The 24,782-nt window shown below is 36.2% G+C and overlaps 1 protein-coding gene across 1 annotated transcript in view; it reads right to left on the bottom strand.

Annotated features, from left to right (window-relative positions):
• Positions 1–24,782, bottom strand: part of ZNRF2 (zinc and ring finger 2) — a 106,234-nt gene that overhangs the window by 24,888 nt on the left and 56,564 nt on the right. The window contains exon 3 of the mRNA XM_026508650.4: positions 2,634–2,739. Coding sequence (XP_026364435.1) covers positions 2,634–2,739 — 106 coding nt within the window. The remainder of the gene's footprint in view (positions 1–2,633; positions 2,740–24,782) is intronic.

Below are 24,782 nucleotides of genomic sequence, written 5' to 3'. Positions count from 1 at the left end.
TATTGAGATGATATGGTCATTCCCCTTTGTTAATGTGGTATACTACACATGTAAATTTTCTAATCTTACAGTGCCTTTACATTCCTAGCATAAATCCAATTTCGTCAGGAGGCATTATTCAGATAAATACTGATGAATTGGTTTGCTAATATGTTTTTGGATTTTTTGCATTATGTTCATAAATAAGAGTGCCTTCTAATTTACTTTCCTATACTTGCCTTGTCTGGTTCTATTTTTTTTTTTTTTTTAAGATTTTATTTGACAGAGAGAGAGGGAGAGAACACAAGCAGGGAGAGCAGCAGGCAGAGGGAGAAGCAGACTCCCTGCTGAACAGGGAGCCGGATGTGGAACTCGATCCCAGGACCCTGGGATCATGACCTGGGCCGAAGGCAGACGCTTAACCAACTGAGCCGCCAGGTGTCCCACCTTGTCTGATTTTAGTATCAAGTTTATACTACTTTCATAAATTAAGTGGCAGAACCTAGTCTTTTCCTACCATTTGGGGTGTTCACACTTGTTAACATGGTGGTCTTTGGATGTCTGGTAGAACCTGCTGTCAAACCCTCCTAGTGGCCTGTTTTTAGGGTTTTGGGTCTTGTTTTAATTTTTAGTATTTGTTGTTTTTCAAGGTTTGTCTTAGTAACTACTTAGAATAGTTATTAGTCAACTCAAGTTTTCTATTTCTTTTTGAATCATTTTGGTAATTACTACTATCATAATATATAATTAATAATATTTATATATTCTATAAAATAATGTATAATGAATTAGAAACATAATATTCTTGAGGAAATTGCCTATTTTGTTTATATTTTTAAATCAAAGAGTGTAAAATTTTTCACAAAATTTTCCAATTATTTTTAATTTCTACTGTGTCTGAAGTTATGTGTCATTCCTATACTGTTCATTTTTTACTTCTAGAGACAATCCTGACAGAGGCCTATCTATTTTATTCATCTTTAAAGAAACAATTTTTGGCTTTGTTGGTCTGTACTCTATTGTGTAATTTTTTTATTTCATTATTTTCTTCTCTCACCTTTATTATTTTTTGCTTTATTTTATGTTTATTCATTTTTCTAATTTATTAAGGAAGAACTTGTTTAAGTTTTAAGAAGACTTTCTTTCCACTCTAACATAAGCCTTCCAAGGATCACCCTAGAAAATGTCAAAAGGGTTTTTCATTATTATTCAGTCTGAGTATTTCTAAGCTCCATTCCGATTTCTTCTTTTTGGGGGGTGGGGAGAGAATCCTAAGAAGGCTCCACTCCCAGTGCGGAGCCCAACAGGGAGCTTTATCTCTGGACCCTGAGATCATGACCTGAACTGAAATCAAGAGTCAGAAACTAAGCCAACGGAGCCACCCAGATACCCCTCCATTATATTTCTTCTTTAATCTACAAATTACTTAAAAGTATGTGTGAAGATTATTCATCTTTTATTACTGACATATAACTGGCCAGAGAACAGCTAGCTTTCTGTATGGCACCAATGTTTTGTAGTTTGCGGAAACTTGCCTTATGGCCAGTACACCATCAACTTCTGTATACTTCACGTGTGCTTGAAAAGAAAATGTACTAATTGCCAGGTGCAGATACACATACATCCATTAGACAAACCTGTTAACTGTATTGCTTTATTGTTCTAGGTCTTGACTCACGTTGTGTTTATCTGCTTGACTTAATGAGAACTATGTTGAAATTTTCCATTATCATGACATTTCTGTCCATTTTTTCTGACAGTTCTATAAATACTTTACCTTGAGACTATGTTCTTAGGTTCACCAAAAACTGAATTTTATATACCTTTATCATATCGTACTAGTAATGTTTTTGTTAAAATTTATTTTGTCCGATATTAATTTAGCTTTTTCAGTTTGCTCGTTAATATTGACCTGGACATAATTTTCTATTCCTTCAACTTTCACATTTTTCTATGTTCTTATGTTTAAGTGTGCTGCTTGGCGACATCATATCCCAATCTTTCAGTCTGCTTTCAACTGATGAGGTTTATTTAGATTTATTAAAATTACTGATACTGATTTTTGCCTCCTTATTTTGTATTATTTATAGTGTTCTCTATGCTTTTCCCCACCCCCGCCTTTAAATAAAATTCTACCTTCTTCCTTTTATGGGTCTGAAATTTTATAGTTTTCTATTTTTTTCTGTTTACCATAAATAATTTTTTTACCTAAAAATTTTCCTGCGTTGCTCTGAAGCCAAGAATACTTACGGGACTCTAGATGGGTGTTGGAGCCAAACGGAGGGGGCTAAAATCTCAGCCCTTCCATTTACTAGCCACGTGACCATGGGAGAGATCTCCTGTGGTCCCTTGGCTTATTCTCTCAATTATAAAATGAGGTTGTTACAAGGTTTACATGAGATAACCTAGCTAAGCTGGTATGGACAATACCTGGGTAACAGAAGATGTTTAACACATGGTAGATTTTTGGATACAAACAGATTTGGGCTTAAATCTTAGTTCTAGCAGGTAAAAAGGCTGTTATTTTTTTAAGAAACGGGGGGGGGGGGAGCTTCAATTAGGAAGAAAACTTTTCAGCCCTAAGGACAATGTTTCAAATTTTGAGAACCATCTCTTGCTCTACTATCTACTTGGTTACATAAAAAGAAACTTACCCTTTATGATATATGCATAGACAAGGCAGTCGTGCTATAGTATCTCCCTGCTGCAATTCTTCAAGGCATATTGCACATTCCCCAGCGTCTTTACTCAGTACATCCTCTGAGGAAAGAGAAAATGAATTCAGGACGGTAAAACTGAAAGAAGAATTATGGGAACACAATTTATAGAGAGTGGTGACTGGCATATTTTGTAAGAAATACATACAACTCAGCACCTGTATTTGATATACTACTCATGAGTCAGTGAATAATATTTACCTTTACTTATAGACAGCATCTTATTTCCATTTACATTTCTTGAGGCATTACAGTAAGAACAGTGCAGAATCCTCTGACTTGCAAAGGATTTTGCCATAAAACTTCATCAGCAAGTCAGTTATCTGCAATTTGGAATTCATTTTCCTTCTCTTACTAATCAATATTAACTTGATGCCCAAGATAGTTCAAAGAAAAAACTTAGAGTGTAATGTAGCTGAAAAGACATGAAAATACTATTATGGTTTTAAAAAATTCTAAAATAACAAAATCAAAGAAATCACCCTGAATACGGGGCTTCTTAAAAAGGTCTGCTTAACTCAAGAAAATCCGAAGTTGGATTAAAGTTTTGTGTAGATTCTGAAAGGGACTTTGGGAACTTGAGGATTTCAGACGTGCAACAATTCTTCTTAATCCTTTTCCAGAACAATGCCCGGCCGACACCAGGCAGCAATTCAACTGGCTTCCAGAGGGCCCTGCAGAGTGTTTAAAATACTGCTACTTTAAAACCCTTTACAAAGAGAAAATTCCTTTAGATGGAAAGAAAAGGTTCCTTCAAATTGATGTTTCTATACTGAAAATTTAAATATTTTATTAATGTTAAAGCTTAATTTTTAAAAGGATCTTGCCTAAAACAGAGTATGTTAGCCAGATAAAATGACGAAGAACTAAAACATGCCACTGTTAGGGAGTATGGAGAAACTGCCAAATGTATGAGAATGTATACTCAGTAAGTGTACAGAATGGAAAACTAAAGCAGGAACACATAATACGAATTTATGCCACCAATAACTAAATTACTGTCTGTAGAAATAAAAATCAAATAGGCTGAAGAGAAAAGACTATACCAATCTCTATCTAAATGCTGAAAGACAGTGCAAGGTAGGGAAGTTCCTAAAATTATTTGCCTGGTCCCACACCTCTTATAAAAACTAACGAATTTAATTGTGCACATATCTGTAATCGTTCCTTGTAGAAAAATTCATTCTCTAAGAAGTAGTTCGCCCTTCAATTATTCATTTTGAGACAGCACATTAAGAGGAAACACAGACTCTACTGGGTCTATACCAGCAGACAGATGATCTACCCCCAAGGCTGGAGGGGGTAACAGGGCAACCTCTGCGGAAAAAGGCCTTGGCAAGAAAAGTTCATGTATTCAGAATCTAGGGAATATGGTTGAGATGATTTTAGCTAACTACCAGGTAGTTCACGAGCTGATATATCACAGAGACTTGACTAGGATAAGTAAAGCTGGGTAAATGGAAAATGCTCTCATTAGCACCCCCCTCCCAGTGCCTTATCCCCATTTTCCTCTTCTTCATCTTGGAGGTCCCACCCACTACCTTCACTACACCCGCTCCAACCCTAACCCCAAGTCTCTCCTTCCTTCTCTTGCTCTCCATTTTTTCCTTTTTGTTCTGGATAGCTTCCCACAGGTGGGAAACCAGTTTAATGTAAAACAAACAAACAAACAAAAACCTCATCAGTCACTTGGTATACTGGAACCCACAAAAGGAGGCCACTCCAGCGGCCCCACCCATGTCACAAATCTAAACCTAAATCATCCTGCACTTACGGAAAACACCTCACTATCAAGGCAACCTAACACCAGTCACAATCCTCCAACTTGGCTTTAGCTAGCTTATGTTACCCTAGAAAACAGGACCTTCTAGCCAATCCTGCCCTGTTTCAGGCTGCCTCTTCTAACATATAAAAGCCACTCTTGAGAAAATACCTTCAGAAGTGCCCTTCAGGCACTGGACTCCCTCAATCTGTGGATTATTTCCCCTTGAATAAAGTACATCAAACCCGTTACTGAAGTGTTTTAGTTTTGCCATTTGACAGTAGGATGATGGCAGTGAGAGGACGTGAAGGAGACACTGAAAGATCTTAGTAAAGGTCTGTAACTTCAAATAATATGGTATATTCTCACAGCATTGATTTCTTTCACCGCAAAGACATATCACATCGTAACAATGAGTCTGAGTTCTATGACAAACTTCAAAAAACTCAACAGTCACTTTTTACCAAGCCCAACACATCAATGATTATAACATGTACCATTAGTTTACACATAAGTAAAACAAAAAGATCCCACATTAAAATGACACAAATCAACTTGAAGATGCATCCCATTTTCCAGAGCTGTTAAAGTACGAAAAGGAAGTGTATCTTAGAATTGGTGAAATATGATATGACATTTTCTACCTTTTGAAATACATTAATAATGCATCTAGATGTAAGTCAAAATGAACCATATAATCTCCATTATCTTAAGAAAATGAGATGGGCCAGCTTTTAAAAAATAAAGAAAAGCATTGCCATATTTTTGCCATATACTACTATGTAACAGACTGTTAGCACCAAATGAAAAGAACTAGAAATCATTAGGTATAAGCTTCTGAATACATTGTTCACAGAAAAATAAGTGGCTTAATACTTTTATGGTAACCTATGACTAGGTCTCAATTCTTTATTACAATAGGTTTTAAAAATCTTTGAGCTGGGAAAATTTTAGTATCTTGAAGGCCTTGGTTTTATCCTGTTCTTAAGTAAATGTATTTATGGTACAACAAAGACAAATATAATCTGCATATAATTAGCATAATGATCTTTATTTTAAGAATATAATGTTATGCTTTGCAGGTACTAAGTTAAAAAAATCATTTTAGTTTAATCTAAAATGCCGTATTAAAGTCGGCCATTTAATCATAAGCTCCCGAAGCCCTAGTAGTGAAAAATAATCAGAACTATATATTCTATAACTATATATAGAATTATATATATTATTATATATAATATATATATAATCTACAACTATATATATATGTTAAGAAAGGTACACCTATATACAAGAACATCCCAAGCAAATGTCACTGCAGAAGTAGCCTCTATTCACTGTAAATAGTTTCTAGTGAAAGGATCTCTGCTTGGAAAACTAAAAGGTAATGTTAACATATTATAGCCACTATTCAACTGCATTTTGATAAGAAACACTGAGTCAAAAGGCAGTTCATTCAGCGCAAAACCCCAGTTACTATCTGAAATAGCAAATGCCTGATTTCAAATGTGAAAATTCACTATGCAACACACTTCATTTTTGCCTACGTGGGGGTTTGCTAGGATATTTCCCACTCCCATCCCATTATGACACTGTCCTTCCATTCAAAGGAAAGTTTCGAGCCTGGTAATCGGAAACATTCAGAGTTAAACATGGTTGGGAAAAACCACTAAATCCAGGATACCGAAGCATCTTCAAGACAGCTGGGGAAAAAATGTGAAAAATCTTTAGCCAAGCAATTGAAAACAGTCACAAAGATACTACTATAAGCAATACGGAGTCAACATTTTAGGACTGCAATACATCAACGGCAGACTACTAATAGCCAAAATTGTTATTAGAGAAGCAGAGGAAGGAACACTAAGAGATTTATTTAGCTTCCGTAGTTAGCTAGTCTGGCTGGATTCCTGCTCTCCACAAGCACTTACAAACGGAGAGGCACTAAAGATGGTGAATAGGAAACTCAACCTTTATTGCTTTTTCAAGTGTTGCTGATGTCCTACCTAACAGTCGGAACACTAAAAGTTAAATCAGTGTACTGTTTATCAGCCTCATTTTTTGTCTTATTCATATGGCGTATGCATTAATTTAGATGTACTGATACAAGAAAAGAAGAATTAAACCTGGAAGGGAGCAATGATTTCTAACCAGAGGTGGGCACCAGAATCACCTGGGTAGGCATTCTGTCTCAATACAGAAGACAATAAATTACATGTATGTGGGCTCCATCCCTAGAGATTCTGGGATATACGCCTGCCTCAGAAACACAACTGCTATCAAACAGCGTGTTGAAGTAGAGCGTAGGATTTAAAACTGAAAACTTAATAGGAATTTCCACCCTTTCAGTTAGCTATTCAACCTCCGAAATGTTGGTCAACTTTGAGTTTTCTTTTACTCTGCTTTAATATTAGTATAATAAAGATACTCAAAATATTACAGAGACGAAATTTTAAAGAATGATGTGAAAAAACCTTTGTAAGTTATCAAGACATTATACAAAATACTTGTTTTTATTACCACTGTTATCAGAAAGTACTTTTCAGACTTCTTCAAAAACAAAGTTGGTCATTTTTCTATCTCTTTTTCTCCTTATCCTGGTATTCTAGTTGTTTCAACTTCACACGATGTCATACATAATCCCATGGCCACCAGAAACTTCTACAGGATACTCTTGACCTAACCATTCCTAGAGACCTATTATAGTTTCCAGGGTGGGAACAAGTCCATGAAACAACATCGCCTAATTTTTAAACGTTTTGGCTTTATTCTATATTTAAAAGTACTATAAATGTCCCTTCTGTTATAAATTTTTACATACAGTTAGTGTTATTTATTAATCCTCTGAGGTCACTAATGCTACCTCTTTGTTACAGAAAGGAAACTGAGGCTCAAAGAAGTAACTTACCAGAAATTACTAACTTAAGTTCTGGGGTGAGGATTCAAATTTAGGCTAAGTCGTTGGCCTGTTTACTACATGAATTTTGCTACAAGAAACAATTTCACTTTAAAATAGCATAAATAGTGAAGCAAATGTACTGTTTCAGGCAACTTTAAGTATGAAATAAATACTCAAGATGGAGATGGCTACTTATTAGAGCAAGTATGCTCGAGACTGATCAAATGCTTTATCTTCTGGAGTTATCAAGCTGCTGCCAAAACTAGTATCAGAAATGAGCTTACACTTTACTGCTTACTTCCTTCTATCGGACAGGGAAATAGCCCTGTCCAATTAGAACTTTCTAAGATGACAGAAACAGTCTTTTTATCTGTGCTGCCCGAATTGGTAGCTACTAGCCACATATGGCCTGAAAATAGCACTTGAAATGTGGTCAGTGCAACTGAGAAACTGAATTTTAAATCTTCTTTCATTTTAGTAAAATACAAAAACCTGAAAATATATGATAAGGAACATACATTTATAAACTAATTAAAAACTTCTGTAGATTGCTATTTCAACGTATAGCCTCAAGCTCTTAATTTGCATTGCCCAAAAGAATTACTTAAAATTCAAGCAGCCAAATATGCAAAATTAAAATATTTAGCAAGTACAAGCACATATTCATATAGTTATTGCAGATCAAGACATGAAAAAAAGCAGACAGCCAAAAAAAAAAAAAAAATCCTTTTGAAAAGAAAGAGAGTAAGACCAAATTTGTTAGAGGCAGCCAAGAAAACTCCATGCGAAAATTTCATAATCATCACAACTTTATTTTCAGATCAAGCATCCAAACAGATATATGATCTTTTCAGCAAAATACAATGCCAAGCACTACTATGGATCAGGCATGTTACCTGAAGACTTATTTTTTGTTCTTGAACCCTCAATGATAGCAGTAGAAAACAAAAGCAGCTGAAATGTGAAATAATCCCTAGAAAAATCAAGAATTAAAAAAATTCATAACATTAGTAAGAAGCAGTTACTCAAAGAATGAAAAATAGGGGCTCACAGGGCTTATTAATAAATACTTTCAGAAATAAATATATCTCTAACGGACTTAAAAGACAAAGTTAACACCAGATTATAGATCCATGAGCTGTTACTGTACTTAAATATCATAAGGGGAACTAGAAATTATACTTAACAGAGAGAAATTGCCATTTTCACTATAAGACAAATATATCAATAAAAACATGGGAATGACCTTTATTCAAGTGTCTAAAACTCAAAGTTCATGGTCAACCTCTGCTTTTATCCTTTTTAGACACTCTGGTTCAACTAGGAATTACTCTGCCTCGATGCTACTGACAAGTACTGCACCAATGCTTTCTTTAAATATAACTGAGAAGTGACTAAACGCATAGCCACTTTTCATCTGCATTGTTAGAAACAATTTAATACTAAGACTAATTCTTTAAAAGTGGATAGATCTCGTGACTCTTCTGGTGACTTTTAAGGGAAAATGTGTATTCTTGGGAATATTTTTGGAAATACAGATATCTGGCACCTTCTCCAAGAAAATGAAAATGTTAAGTGGAATAAAATGGAACCCAAACTAGAAACTCTAAAAGGCAAAATATACAAAAGGAACACAAACTCAATAGATTTAGCTTTCTTGGGCCTTTTGTTCCTAACTTACTTTAAAAGGCTAGCTAGGGTTGAGTATTATATAAAATCAGGTATATAACAAGCTGCCAAACGTCATACAAGTCACCTAAGAAATTATTGCATTACTAAATTATTCCCCAATCTTCAAATCAAGGTAACTTTCCTATGCCCCCTTGTCACGAATCAACAATAAACCAAAATTCACAACCAATACACTGATTTGTTAAACTCTAAACAAGTTTTCTCAAACTGTCCACATTAAAAAGTATAGGAATATTCTGAAACTGAACATACACAAAAATAGAAAATACAGACTTTGACCTAAACTTAAATTTGGTCCGCCTTTGTTCTGAATCACTGCAGAGAGAAAACACCAGTCCTAAAAATACAAAAAAGCTGATTTTCAAGCTTAATTTATTATTATGTACTTTTAAAATTCAGTTGATGTGTTAAATTATAATGTAGGCTATTACTGGCAATACAGAGGGTCAAGCAACCTGGGAATACGATATAGCAAAAAAAAAATAATAATAATAATAAGTGTTACTTATACACAGTTCTAGGTTCAAATTCCAACTCTTCAACTTACTTCGGAATACAATGAGAATAACAATACCTCCGTCACGGGGGAGCGGTAAGAGTGAGGTCAGACCTGTGAAATGTCTAGCACTGCAGCTGGCAAGGAGCAGGCATGTTCTGAAGATTAGCTATGTCATCACTGGCAAGAAAGGACTCTTCCTCTCAGTTTGTTCTCTCTGATCGAAAGAAATGATGAAACTGCTCCACCTGTCTCTTAAGATTGTTGCGAAGATCTAATGAGATAGTACAAATAGGAGAAGGCAGCTTCACGGAGAAAAAAAGAGAACAGGCTTGGACTTTGGACAATGTGCAAACCTCTTGGAGCCTCGCTTTTCTTCAACTAAACTGCAGGTCATAATACCTGTATCTCATGTGGTCTTTAATATTGACAATTAAAAACAAAAGAGCTAATAAATGTGAAAACACTTAAAAGGTTTGAACTAAATATCAGCTGAATAGAAACGAAATTTTACTACAGCATTATTGAAGTAAACTAAAAAATGTCAACTCAAATGGTATTACAGCATGCAAAAATACATATTAAGCCAGAATTATCAGATCTATGGAACCAGGACTCTATCGTTTTGTCAGAACGAATTTGAGAAGGAGTACGGCAATGTGTACGTCTCCTGCCCTTGTTGACTGAAGCACGAGCACGACGTCTTTCCGCTTTCTCCTGAGGCTGTAAGATAATTAGGAGGCTAATAAACATCACACAAGGGGCACAAACTCAAATGCCTGGAGGAGGAGAGCCAGAAAACATCCGAGGAGCGGCTCATCTTTTTAACCATTTTGTAAGAAGAAGAACAGCACAGTCGTGACAATGAATGCCAACTGAATCCAGCCTCAGTTTCAAGGGTGAAGAGGTCACTGCCACCAACTGATGCGCACCGTCCTATCTAAAGGGGCACTTGCTACTATAGCAGAAAGCCAGGGAGGAATGAGGGCCCGGTGTGGCCACAGAGTATATATTTAAAGCAGCTGCAAATTTAGATTTTTAGGTAAAATTTCTCATTTTTCAAAATACTGATTTTTAAAAACCCATTTTGATCCTATGTAAGCCAAATAAGAGAATGTAGTCAGATGTAGTCGATACTCTGCAATCTCTGTAATAAAGACAGTAAATTCCAGGAGGGCAGGCAACCTTGTATGCTCTGCTTCCTCCAGCACGTAGCATAGTGTTTTGCACACAGTAAGTACCTGATAAATATTTTTTGAACAGCTAATGAAGCAAAAGATCTCAGGAGACCGGAGAAAACACCAAGTGACAAAGAAACAGCCAACGAACAGAGAAAATGCCCCAAAGCCGGGGTGGTTGCTTCAGTGACATGGGCACTTCGCAGTGTGATGACTCAGATGAGCTCAGACCTATTTTTTATTAAGTGTACTGACTTCTTAATCCACGAGGTTATCAGCCAATCAGCCAGAAAGCACTGGACATCTACTGAGTTGGCCAACAAATACACAGGTTGATTAGTATGTAAAGTATTAAAAGTATGAATGCACAGGAAAGCAATTTAAAATGTCCAGTCCTGAAATGATAAAGCAAAGTGTGAACCAGTAGCTCTGACAGTAACAGACATGAAGCAATGACAACGGAGACTTCTTTCTCAATCCCCTTTCACCCTGCTACTAAATTGCTAGAATAATGGTGACTAATTGCTGGATCCTGGGGAATCTAAATCTAGAGTCATCTGAACCTCACGTAATGAAAGCATATGAAAATCGAGGAAGAGCAAGTATGAAAAGCATTTTTAACAAATCTAAGGACAGGGAAAAGACACTGATTTGTAAGGTTTATTTCTTTTCAATGGGCCTGCTCAAAGTCTACCAATCCTGCTTTGACATTGAGAAACCAAAAAAAGCCACCAAACTGGGCTGAGGACAGAACTCTCCCTGCACCCAAGAAGAGGGAAACTTCTTTTCTAACACCTTCAAACAAACGGGTTAGTGTGTGCCAAGTTAATGATCACCAGGCTCTTCTATCAGAGAAAGAAATAACACTATGATCTACATGTGTTTCAAGAGGTCCTACAACTGTTGACATTACGTAACAGAGAAAGGTCATGAGCTATCTAAGTACACACAGCAATGTGAACGAAGGGGAACAAAGCTGAAAAACTGAAATGGATGCCTACTGTAGTGTCAGAAAGAATGGATGGAAGGAATGAAGCCAGGAAGGGATGGAGGGATGAGGAAGGGGCAACAACTTTATAAAGAAGTTCCTAGAACCACAACCCGTAATTTTTTAATTTAATATTTCAGAAAAAGGGAAAAAGAAAGGTCACTGCAGAAAAATAAATTAGTAATCTAGAAAAATATCATGTAACTCCAGAAAACAAAACAAAACAAAAAACAAACAAAAAAAACACCCCAAAAATCATGAATGAAAACCTAAGACACAGAGGACAAATCCAGCTCTAACACTGAAATTATAGAAATTACAGAAAGAGAAAAAGGAACACAGAAAGAAATACTAACCAAAGAAATACTAAAAGAAAATAATCCTTGAACTGAATGAAGACTTGAGTTTTAAATGAAAGGGCTCATGAAGCTTTAAGCAGGATTAGAGATGGGAGTAGGGTGGAAAACACTAAAACAGACGCATCCTGGGAAAAAAATAGAATTTCCAACCTTCAAAGCACAAAATCAACCTGTACACTCCCAAATGTAAAGAACACGTAACTAGTAATGAAAAATAATGAGACCTAGCCAGACTTCTCATCTGTAATACTGGTAGAAGAGAGTAGAACAATTTTACAGACTTTAAAAAAAAAACCCACCACCAAGAATCTGAAATAACAATATCCTGCATTCAGCAAATATAGAATATCCTGTATTCCATATGAAGGCAGACCAAAAATACTTGGGCATGCAACAGCTCATTAAGTATATAATCCATGAAAGGCTGTCTAAGGAAATTATTCATGGAAATGCTTCTAACAAAAAAAAAAAAAATTAGAAGAACAAAAATCTCAATAAACAGAAAAATTAAGAGTATAAAAACCGCAGTAAGCAATTAAACATGTGTAAGTGAAATGTAGATAATACTGTCACTGAAACTGTTACATAACCATAGGTTTTTTTTAAATGAAAACAGTATTTCACCACTGCAAACTTAATGATGTAGAATGTAAACTCTGTTTTGTAACATCCAGGAGTTGCAGATAGTACAGGAGGAGGTGGGAGAAAGAGCACAAAGAAAATCCTTAATTTTGATAGAATATGACAGAAAAATATTAAAGTAGGTAACCAATACAGGAATAGCAAGATGCATAGTAAACGTTGTGGATTAACTTACAGGGAAGGGAAAACAACTTGATCAATTCAAAGAAGCTGGACAAGAACAAAGTAAAATAAATACTACAAAATAAGTGACAGAACACCACCAAATTTGTCAACTTTAATATAAAACATGTGCACTGAATAGTGTAACAGAACATTATATATCTACTATTCAGTCTCAACAAATCAACTTATTTGCCATGAATTCAAACAAATAAACCAACAAACAACTTAGGGAAACACAGGGAAACAACTATCCTAGAGCACATGCAGATACAACAGCTCAGGAGTGAAGATGAAAAAGAGAAGGAGAAACAATTTACAAGATGAAGGTGGATCTGGAAGCGTAAGAAAAGAGCAGACAGTCCTGGAATCACAGGGACAAAAGGAGTCAGAAACAAGAAAAATAAACTGGACACGAAGAAGGTGTTAACAACAAAGAAAAAAAATGGTATCTACTGAAAACAAAAGAGATCCAATGGCATATACAGAGCCAAAGATAAAATTCAAGGGGCACCTGGTTGGCTCAGGTGGAAGAGCATTCGACTCTTGATCTCGGGGTCACGAGTTTAAGCCCCATGTTGGGTACAGAGATTACTTAAACAAAATAAAATTCAAGAAAATATTATAGAAATGAAAATATAACTAGAGCTGCATTATTTGAAGGGGACACCGAGTCCTAGGAAAAAACTAGCCATGAAAACCCAAATCTATTTTAAAAATATCCTACTGGTGTCAGACTTCTTCATAGTAGCATTTTAACACTACAAGACTGGAAGAATGTAAAAAATACCCTCCAGGAAAGAAAGTGTAACCCACAGATTTCACACCTAAACAAGAAGTCCACAAAACTATTTCTCAGGAGCCCTTCTCAAAGGATTTACACGAGGATGAACTTCAGCTAATCATGAGATGCCTAGAAAAACCAAAGCAAAAGGACCAGCAGAGAGAACTGAATCTTAACTGTAAGATCAAAATAAATGTGGGAATTACGATTATATAATATATAAATTGAATACCTAAATAGAAGCAAAAGAGCTAATTATTATCTTTAATAACTGGGTGTCAAAAAGTATCATTTAAAGCTGACGAAGCAAATAACACAGGTATAAATATATTTAATACTGTTAAAAATAAACAAAAGATAATGTAATAGCCAAAATCAGGATATAGAAGAAGGAAAGGAATTGGGGCGCCTGGGTGGCTCAGTTGTTTGACTACAGCTCAGCTCCTGGGACAGTGCCCCACATGGGGCTCCCCGCTCAGTGGGGAGTCTGTTTCTCTCTCTCCTTGTGCCCCTCCCCCTACTCATTCTAATAAATAAATAAAATCTTAAAAAAAAAAAAGGGAAGGAAGAAATCTTACCATTTCATTCATCATTTCATATTTCATCATTGCTCACAGAAATTAATAGTGTGTAAAAATATGAGAATCAAGATTATACAGTTATAGTTACACTTACGAAATTAATCTCTAAAAAAAGATACAGTTCTTCCTAACTAAAAGAAGAAATAGGAAGCAAAGAAAAACTGGCTACTTGGTGAAATGTTTTTAAAAAGCTATAAAAACAGGAAGTATAATATAAAACGACAGAATTAAAACTAGCTGATTACTAAATGTAAAAGGGCTAATCCAACACAGCCAAAAAAAAAAAAAAAAAAGATTACATTGGATCCCAAATAAAATTAACCCTGCATTGTACACAAGGAGCATATCTGAAACAAAACGATGAAAGATGAAAATAAAAGGAAAACACCAGGCAAAAACAAACAAACAGAGAGAAAGAATTACACACTCTTAATATCAGACAAGTTCATAGTGTAAAAAGCATTAAAGGAGACACAGAACCCTTCAGATACTAAAAGATGCAATCTGCACCTAAAGTTATAATATGAATAACAAAATCATAGCATCAACATTTTATAAAGCAAAAAAGTATAGGCAATACAAATAAAAATAGAAACGCCAGCAGTAGGAAAGTTTAATTCCCCTCAGTCCACGACAAATCAAGTGAAAAACAAGATGGATACAGAAGAACATGAACATGGGACATTTGCCAAAAATGACCACATATTAAAGCACAAAGAAAAACTTAGTCAATTCAAATACAAAAATAGTACAGATAGCTCTTCTGATCATAATATAGTAAAACCAGAAAACAAAGAGCAAAACTGGAGGGAAAAGGCACCTAACACCTAGGAATTTAAAGACTCTCACGTAACTTTTCATTTAAAGAGATCCCCAAAATATAAAATATCTAAACAACAAAAAGAAATAGTGATAAAAATACTATATATTAGAATCTATGGAACAGAGCTAATATATAAAAGCTCATACCATATTTATGCTGAAAAAGGAAGGAAGGAAAGGAAGAAAGGACGAAAGAAAACAAATACTCCCAACACAACAGACAAGGAAAGGCACGTCTAAGGAATCAGAAGGGGAAAAAAAAAAAGCCTAAGAAATGAATTTTAAAACAGGAAAAATGAAAGACCCAAAGGTATCTAAGGCCAATAATAAAAAGGGTGAAAGAGAGCAAACACTGATACATAAGAAAAAAATGGCAAAACAATCACATTTAGGCAGAAAATAAAAATCCGTAAGAGACTAATTTGCTAACAATATGCATCACTGAAATATATAACTTTCTACTTTACTTTTAAGAAGCAAAACAGACGGAAGGCAGAAATCCAAACAGATCAATTTCTATAGAAATCAGAGACAGCTGTCTTAGAGCGATCCTCAAAAAGCATGAGGCCCAGACACTTCCACAGGGAGGTGCACCGAACCTTTGAAGTTCAGATGATTTGAATGCTATTTATACAGCTGCAGAGCAGAGAAAAAGGAAATCTAAATGATTTCTTCTGAAGCAAGCATAACATTAATTCGAAGACTCAAAAAAGATTACCCTCAAACCAGTCCAACCTCAGTTCTGCAAAAATCCTAAATAAAATACTAGCAAATACACTCCAGCACTACATTAAAGGTAAAACTCCCAAGTATTAGCAGAAATAACAAATTCACATACATCACGGACCAAGCAAGGCTTCCAGGACTGTATCCCATATTCATACACATACAAAATACCAGGAACAATTTAACATCCATCAACAAGGGACCGGTTAATCAACTGTGGCTCACTCACCTATAAAATATAAGGTAATTGTAAAGAACAATGAAACTAATTTGGAATAATTTCCAGGATATATTATGAAAAAAACTTAAGGTTCAGAACCATCTATAGCATGATATCACCGTGTAAAAAGTGTGGGGGCAGATGATGTGTATGTGTTTACATATGCATTAAATATCTCTGGAAGGATCACAAGAACTGGTAATATTGCCTGCTTCTGGAAAGGGTGACCGAGGGACTGAGATGAGAGGGAGACTTCACTGGATATCCTTTGTGTCTCTGCTTTGGAACCACTGCAAACATGTTACCTATTCAAACACAAAATTAAAAATCAATTACAAGAACGGGATGAGCAAAAAGACAGCAGGTGAACGCAAACAAAAAGAAATTGCTGGGAGACAAGTCTCCATGGGTCTCTCATGTTTCAGCATGTCTTAGACTCTCTTTTCAATGATTTTTGTAGAGCAAACAGCCTCAAAGACAGAGACAGTGTCCTCTCCAGAGCCAAGGGCAGACCTTACTTCCCACCATAAAAGATTCAGGTTCCCCAACTAAGCTCAGGGTTCCTCTTCTGCAACGCAACTCATTGAGCGTGCAGTGTAGATACTGCCTGGCTCTCCTCACATCACTCTGTGGGAACTGAGGCCGGAGGAAGGGGCGCAAGAAATTGCTGATATTCTGGCTATTGCTAGGAGTAATAACAATAAAAGTTCTTTGAGTCTTGTTTCTACCAGAATCCATGAAACAGTGGCAGGCTAACTTGTCAGCTTGCAGGAAGGGTAAAATCTTCAGGCCCTTCAGTTTTTGATAAGCATTAGTCAAAATAACATTAGATAAAACAGACTATTAGGTAAAGCAGAGGAGAGAAGCATATAATATATAAAATTCCAATCCAAAAGGAAAATAAATCATAAATATTTCGGCAAATAACATAGCTATGGAATATATAAAGCCAGGAAAAAACGTGCTGCAAGGCAAATATCACCAAAAGAAATTTAAGAGACTTTAGAAAGAAAAAATTGGTAAAATTATAGCCATAGAGGGGATACTGTAACAAACCCCTTCCTAAATCTGTCGGACTATGTAGACTGCACATAAGCAAGGATACAGACTATTTCAATAACGTAATCAAACTCAATTTATTAGAAATATATATATATATGTATTTTAAAAAAACAAGTAAATCTAATATCTACATCAAAATGACTTCTCATTACACCTATCCCTCCCCCCAAAAATGTATCTTTGAAATGCAGAAGACTTTTTTTCCTAGCTAACCCCTGAATCAAGCAGAATAAACATTGAAATGAGACATTATCTAGTAAATAACAAGAACATTTTATATTAAAACCCCAGATAAAATTAAAGCTCTTATAAGAAAAATATTTCTACTTCTAAACTACTTTTACTATAAAAATGGAAAGACTGAAAAAGGGGTGCCTGAGTGGCTCAGTCAGGGAAGCGTCTGCCTTCAGCTCAGGTCATGATCTCAGGGTCCTGGGATCAAGCCCTGCATCAGGCACTCCGCTCAGTGGGGAGTCGGCGGCTTCTCCCTCTCCCTCTGCTCTCTCTCTCTCAAATAAATAAATAAAAATCTTTAAAAAAAAAAAAAAAGACTGCAAAAAATAAAGTAGCTTTAGTCTGTACTTAGTAATAAGTTAGTAGCTTTATTTACAACTCTAAAGTAGCTTCTTTGAAAATATCAATGAAATATATGCCCCTTTTAGCTAGCATTAAGGCACGAAAAGTACAAAACCAAAAATGTACATTTGAATGGAAAAGGCAATATAGCCAAAAACATTAAAAAGATTAAAACAACTGTAAGAAAATGTTACATGCAATGCTACGACAATTAATTAGGAAATCTAGAGGATAAGGATTTATTTTCTAGCAGAATGCACATTCTCAAAAGTGACTCAGGAAGTAGAAAAATCTGAATACACTAATGATCACAGAAGTCAGAAAGACTGCCAAAGATCTACCTTTAAAAAGGTAGATGGTTTTATAGTTGAACTCTATCTGATCGGAAAAGAACAGTACTTCCTGGGTTAAATTATCCCAGAGCAAAGATGGTAAGCTTTCCAATTCATTTTGCCAGCATAAGCTTTGTCTCACATAAGTTTGGTATCAATGTTTCAAAACAGCAGTTAACACATGGTCAGAGTTCAATCCAGCCACATTAGAAATCAACAGAACTCCATTAAAACATTAGAAAATCAACATAATTTATCAACAAATAAAAAGGGGAAAAGCATTTAATAAAATTATACTGTTTTTTGCTTTAGGTAAAAAAGAAAAATGACATATAAGAAAGATAATAAATATAATAAAGATATTTACCATAACTCAAAGCCAGCATCTATTAGGCACTGAAACACTAGAGACACTGAACAAAACAAGCACGCCCATTGGCTCCATTATTATCTACATCATTTTTAAGCTTCAAACTAATGCAGTAAGACAAAGAAACAAAACATGTATATAAACATTTGAAAACATCATCTTCATTTGCAGATGACAGAGGTCTAGAAAATCCAAGGATTCACCTATAACCAATAACTTCTCTTTATATCACCAAAACCAGTTTGAAATTCAAATGGTTAAAAACAAATGCCATTCATAACAGTAACAAAACTATAAAATACTAGATATAAACTTAAGTTAAACAGTAAATATACAGGTTCTCAGTGAATTAAAACAAATGTAGAGACAAACCATGTCTCCTTGACAGGTGAACTGAAAATATTAAAGGAACAGCATTGAGCAAGGACATTATGTACACCTGAAACTTATGTTATATACCAATTTTACCTCAATTTAAAAAAAGACAGCATACGTCTTTCTTACTGATTTAATAAAGGGTGACACACATAGTCCAGTTGAGTCTTTTGTTAATAAACTATATACGCAACTCATCTGTACTCTGTATGTAATATACATAAAATGTCTAAAGTTAGAAAATAAGACTTCATGATAGAAGCCCTCACTGTGAGAATTCCACAATATAAAACCTAACACAATATAAAAATTAACTCACAATTTCCCTCTAAGAATGATAAAGTCTTTTTTTGCTGGGCTTACAATAACGGCTCTCATTTCCCTAAATCATTCGCATGCACACTGTGCTGTTTATAATAGACTAATATCTTAAAAAAAACCAACGAACAAAAAAACCCCCACTAAGATCATGTATTTCGAACTACACATGTGCTACACACAGTATGTTTTACTGTATCCTGGGAGTACTTAAATCAGAGAGCATATATGGCACTTAAGATTCTGGAAGAAAATTCTTTTATAATCACCACTAGTGTGAAAGTGGAAATTGAAAAAAATTTTATTTTATTTTTTAATTAAAGAAATGTATGGTTTGCCTCTTAGGATTTAAGTCTCCAGGTTAAACTTTTGCTAGTCTGTATTCATTTACTGACTGACTGATGCACTCAGATATATTTATGTTATACTTTTGGTTCTAACTCAGTATTATGCTCTACCAATTTTGTTGCTCAAAGTGTTCATTGGGAGCTCTTTGAGATTGGCTCCTGTATCCCTCTGACACAACCTTACCTTTTTGGATTTTGAACACTTCCTTGCTTTCAGACAATACAAAACCTCCAGGCTCCTCTTTATTTTCTCTGCTCCAGCCCTAGAATCAGCGGTTTTGCCAATGGAGCCTGGTTCTTTTTACTGGAGATTTACTTCTAAATATTGAGAAACCAAGATCTAGGTGCTGGGTGTCAAAGATTTTTTAGTTATAAAAAGGTTGCTCACACCAAAAAGCATTATAAGGAAAGGCCTAAGACTGAGGGAAATGCTGAAAAGTACAGTTTAAAGGAATTAAGATAAAGGACACCCAGACAACAATAATCTAGGAGGTGCTGAGAGGTCAAGAAGCCTGGAGATCCCAAGCCCAAATCAGTCTAGCAGAAAATGGAAGAAATCAAACAAATCATAAATCTTATAAATATTTAGCTGGCAAAGGAAGAGGACTATCTAGAATATATCCTTTATGGCTTTTATTGTTATATTACCTTTATACACTTAAAATGTTAAAGAGTTAAACATAATCCCCCCAAAATGCAGAGCCACTGTGCTAATATTGCCTTCCCTGAAACCAAACCACTCAGTGGCTGGGGAGATACTACTCAAGGCCATCTCTGAGGCAAATCCAGGGAAGTATTTTGAATTATCAGGGCTACTGTGACTTAAAGAGGGGGAGAAAAACCATTAAAAAAAAAAAAAAAGTTATTCAAGTAATAAATCGTCCCTGAAAAAATATTCACAAGCATTTCTTTAATAGTCCTCCCTAAAATCTTTCTTGAACTCAACAAAATATTCAGTGACTCTCTGCAAAATCCTTACTCCTCCCTTGTGGGGGGAAAAAAAATCATATTTCATAATTTTCACATTTTGCAAAGATTCAACATCCCTAGCATTTTGCTGAGGAACCAGGTACTACTGAGTCACTCTACTGCTAATCCTCAAGTCACCTGGGACTCCTTGTTGGAGAAGCTTATTGTAACTGCAGGCTGACTCACTAGCGGGACCCAAGCAATCTGGAGGCTCCTCGCCCCCTCCTCTCTGTCCCAGAAGCTGCCTCAGGAATACAGCCTTGAGAGAGTTGTGTGGTATTGAGAACATCTGGACAATATATGCGACTAAACCTAGTCATGGCCCCTATATAATCTTTTAAGATTTGGCAGACAGAGATCTAACTCGTATTGCTGCTGCCCAAGACAAGCCTCGTATGTAAGCTCCCTTGCCTACAAAAACCACCAAGGTGCCTGGCTGGCTCAGTGGGAGGAATGCACAACTCCTGATCGCAGGGTTGTGAGTTCGAGGCCCACTTTGGGTAGAGAGATTACTTAAATATTTTTAAAAAATAAAAAACTGTCACCTACCAATTTGGACTGGTTTGTCTCTTCCTTGGTCTCTGGTCTCTCCCTGCCCTTTGCATAACAGAGCAGTTTCATTCTATAGCTGGGAAACTCGGGGGAGCTTTGGAACCAACACTCCTCCCTCCCCTTTCTAGCACTCACTAAACCCAACTCATCCTCTCTTTGTCATGCCTCCGACAGGGCTCTCTTTCTCCTCCCAGTGCTTCATCTAACCACTTCCACATCAAGTGCCACGCCATTCTCTAAACTGGTCTTTAAAGAAATTACCTTCTTTATAAACATTTTTGCATATGAAAGATCCAAGTTTGAAATAATTTATTTTAAAAGCTTCCTTATATAGCCCTAATCTATCTTTTCACCTTCCATTCTCTCATTGTTTTCCCTTGCCCCAAACTATACCTGCCTACTTGTTATTCCTCAACAGGCCCTCAGTTTCTCTCCCCATCTTATTTTTTTTTTTAAGATTTTATTTATTTGACAGAGATAGAGACAGCCAGCGAGAGAGGGAACACAAGCAGGGGGAGTGGGAGAGGAAGAGGCAGGCTCCCAGCGGAGGAGCCTGATGCGTCTCTCCCAACCTTATTAATCCTTTCAAGGTCTACATTAAATATCTAAATAGATCATCTTTTACTATGCACTTTTCTATACATATATTTTGTGAAAGGGCAAAACTGTTGACAGACGTGGGCTGAGCCCTAGCTTTGCTTTTATAGAGGGAAAACATAAAAAATGAGGGAACTTTGGAAAGGCACTTTATTCCTATTCATTAGAATTCCTTGAAAATAAGACTTTGTCAATACCACACATCTTAACCAAAACAAGAACAGTGGCCAGGGAACAAAACCTTTTCCCCTTGGAGGACAAGTATTATCGGTTCACTTGGTCTTTTTAGGGTCTCTGTTGCGTTTCTCCAGATTTCTTAAAATCAGGAAAGCTTACTTGAATGTCAGAATGATATTTTTAAAAATCAACATTATGAAAGTGATACAAGGATAAGAACACAAAAGACCCAAGATTGATAACTGATATGAAAGATCTATGAAATGAGACAAATCAAGAATTGGTAAATAAAGAAATATCCTCATCCTGAAATTTTATTAGTGAAATCAGAAATGGAATCTGAAACTTATTTCATGCTTTAGAAATCTATCAGAACTTCCTTCTCACTGAACTACGTACTTTAGTTCAATTTCTGTTCTATGTATCTCCTTTGAATAGGATGCTATAAAGAATGTATCTCCAGAGATACCATCATCCACACACCGTCACTGTACTGTCTCGGGTACTTCTCTTTCTATAGGGAGGATGAAAGGATCTAGGCTTCCACAAGATTAAGCAATCAGTCAAAAACAGACTTCAGATTTTAGCCATGTAGGCCACCAAGTTGCTCATAAAAAGCAGGAAATATTTTTTTAATTAAACTGTAGCTGTAAATTGTCACATAGGAGAGCAGACAGTCAAATTACCCTCCCACCCACTCCCCACTGCTTCTCCATATCTTATAACTATATTACTGCTGCCCAAGACCTTCAGACACCTAATTTGGAATTAAATAACTACGGGCTTTTAAAATAAAATATCAAAGGAACTGCAGATTTGTTAGCATGTTAAATATGGCACCTACCATAGGTTTCTCTCTCCAAGTCAAAGGTAATATCTCTTAGTATGAACAGGTCTTGTTTACTTAGCACTCACTATCTACAAAGAACTATGCAGGACTTCTCACTTGATTCTTACAATTAATCTGTTAGAGGCACTACTTGTAGTCCTAAGTTTCTGGGAGAGCAAACCAAAACCAAGATGACATAGCTATAAAGTGGTAAAATAAGGATCTGAACTCAGCAAGCTAAATTCAAAGTTAGTACTTTGTTCAAAGTATTGCTGTTCTTTATAACATTTTAAATGCAAATTGGTGCTGCTTTGAGCAGCTTTGTATTAGAAGCAGGGCAGCAGAACTGAATTTAGTGTCTTACAGGCATACAATTTTCATAATGGCATACAATGGAGAAGCCTGTAACAATGTTTAAGTTTCTTGTATGACCATGCCTGATCCATTGCCTTATGTCTTATAAAGTAAAGACATACTAAATTTTAAATTACTATACAAAACAAAAAGCATTTTAGAAATGCTAACACAAGCAGAACAAGGTAAAATATTTTTCAGGTTACTTGAACAGTTTTCTCTTTTTATTCAGTACTTGGTTTATGGTATCTCTAGGTATGATTTTATTTTTATTTACACCGCTTGGCATCATAATGCTCTTGTAAATCGGAGAATTCCTGTCTTCCAACAATTCTAGAAGGTTCTCTGCCATTTTCCTTTAAACACTGCCTCTTGCCAATTCCATCTCCCATCATACATATGTTGTACTTTTTGTCCCACAGTCTTTTAGTGAGCCTATGTCTTTGGACTGTAAACTTCATAAATATTTCTCAGGGTTTTTTTTCTCCCTCACTAGGTGGAACAGGATGGCTAGCGTGAGCTGGAGTTGAGTATTTCCCTTCTCCCAGGTCAGTCGGGCTCTGGTGAACTAGTTTCTCTGAGGCAGGCCCTGTTAGGAAGAGAGTCCCTCTGCTACATCTCAAAATGGTCCCTTTTCCCCTCCCCTTACCAGGAGGGCATTCTTCTCCCGTATTACCAATGGGAACCTGGCGAAGCTCCTGGAGGACAATCTCACAAAACTGTGGGGGTCCCACTGTGACTAGGTCTCCCTGGAGTTTTAAACCCTCGGACTTGTCTGCACTGAGTCCCCAGCAATTTATCAACAGTTCAGGTTTACCTACCCCGGCACTGGTTTCCTGCAGTGGTTCCCACTCTTGAGTCTGTGCCAAACCTGAGACTCTTGTCTCTGCTGGGGGGGGGGGCAGTTTGCCCTGTGTCCTCCCATCTCTTGTGAATTCAAGAAAAGTCATTGGTTTTTCAGTCTGGTCAGCTTTTTACTTGTTGTTAGAACAGAGCAGCTACTTCCAAATTTCTTACATGCGGAGCTAGAAACCGGAAGTCAACTCCATCCCTGTTTCTGAGATTATTTTACATATGGCAGATGCTCTCGTCCCAGGCTCCATCCATGTACCTCCTTCATATTCTCCAGCGCTGTTACACTCTGCTTAATTTCCTCAGACCCATCTTACACCTCACTAATTCTCCTTACAGCTCTAATGTGCTACTTACTGCCTCAATTTCTGTCTTATGCACCATGTGTCTTTTTTTTTTTTTTTAACCTATTTCCTATTCATCCTTTTATCACTGTTAATGATTTGAAAAACAAATCTACAGTTCTAGGGGCGCCTGGGGGGCACAGCGGTTAAGCGTCTGCCTTCGGCTCAGGGCGTGATCCCGGCGTTATGGGATCGAGCCCCACATCAGGCTCCTCCGCTATGAGCCTGCTTCTTCCTCTCCCACTCCCCCTGCTTGTGTTCCCTCTCTCGCTGGCTGTCTCTATCTCTGTCAAATAAATAAATAAAATCTTTAAAAAAAAAAAAAATCTATAGTTCTAAAGTTCTTGCGGGTGGTAATTCTAATCACATCTGCTCTCACTCCTTGTATATCTTTAATTTTTCATCCCAGGTTCACCTTTAATAGATGGTGACTGTATTTTTCTATAGGAATCCCATGTGGGTTTTAGAACAGTTGTGTTTTTGCTTTGCCAGCCTCTTCTAGGATATCATCTATTTTGAAATTTCTATAATACAGTATCAGGGATCTGACACTTTCTACGGCCTTCAATTTCACTGCATTGCATGACAATTTATGGGGACAAAAAGTTACTTCAATGCTGTCCTATAATGTAATCTTTATGAAGTCATTTAAAACTATTAGGAATCCACATTTAAAACTCAACCAAGTAACTATCAAGGCAAATAAATGAACAGAGATGTCAAATCA

The sequence above is a fragment of the Ursus arctos genome, unplaced genomic scaffold (assembly GCF_023065955.2).
Source record: "Ursus arctos isolate Adak ecotype North America unplaced genomic scaffold, UrsArc2.0 scaffold_3, whole genome shotgun sequence".
Classification (NCBI taxonomy): Eukaryota; Metazoa; Chordata; class Mammalia; order Carnivora; family Ursidae; genus Ursus; species Ursus arctos.
Note: the sequence above shows the minus strand (reverse complement) of the source record. Positions and strands in the feature narration are given on the sequence as shown.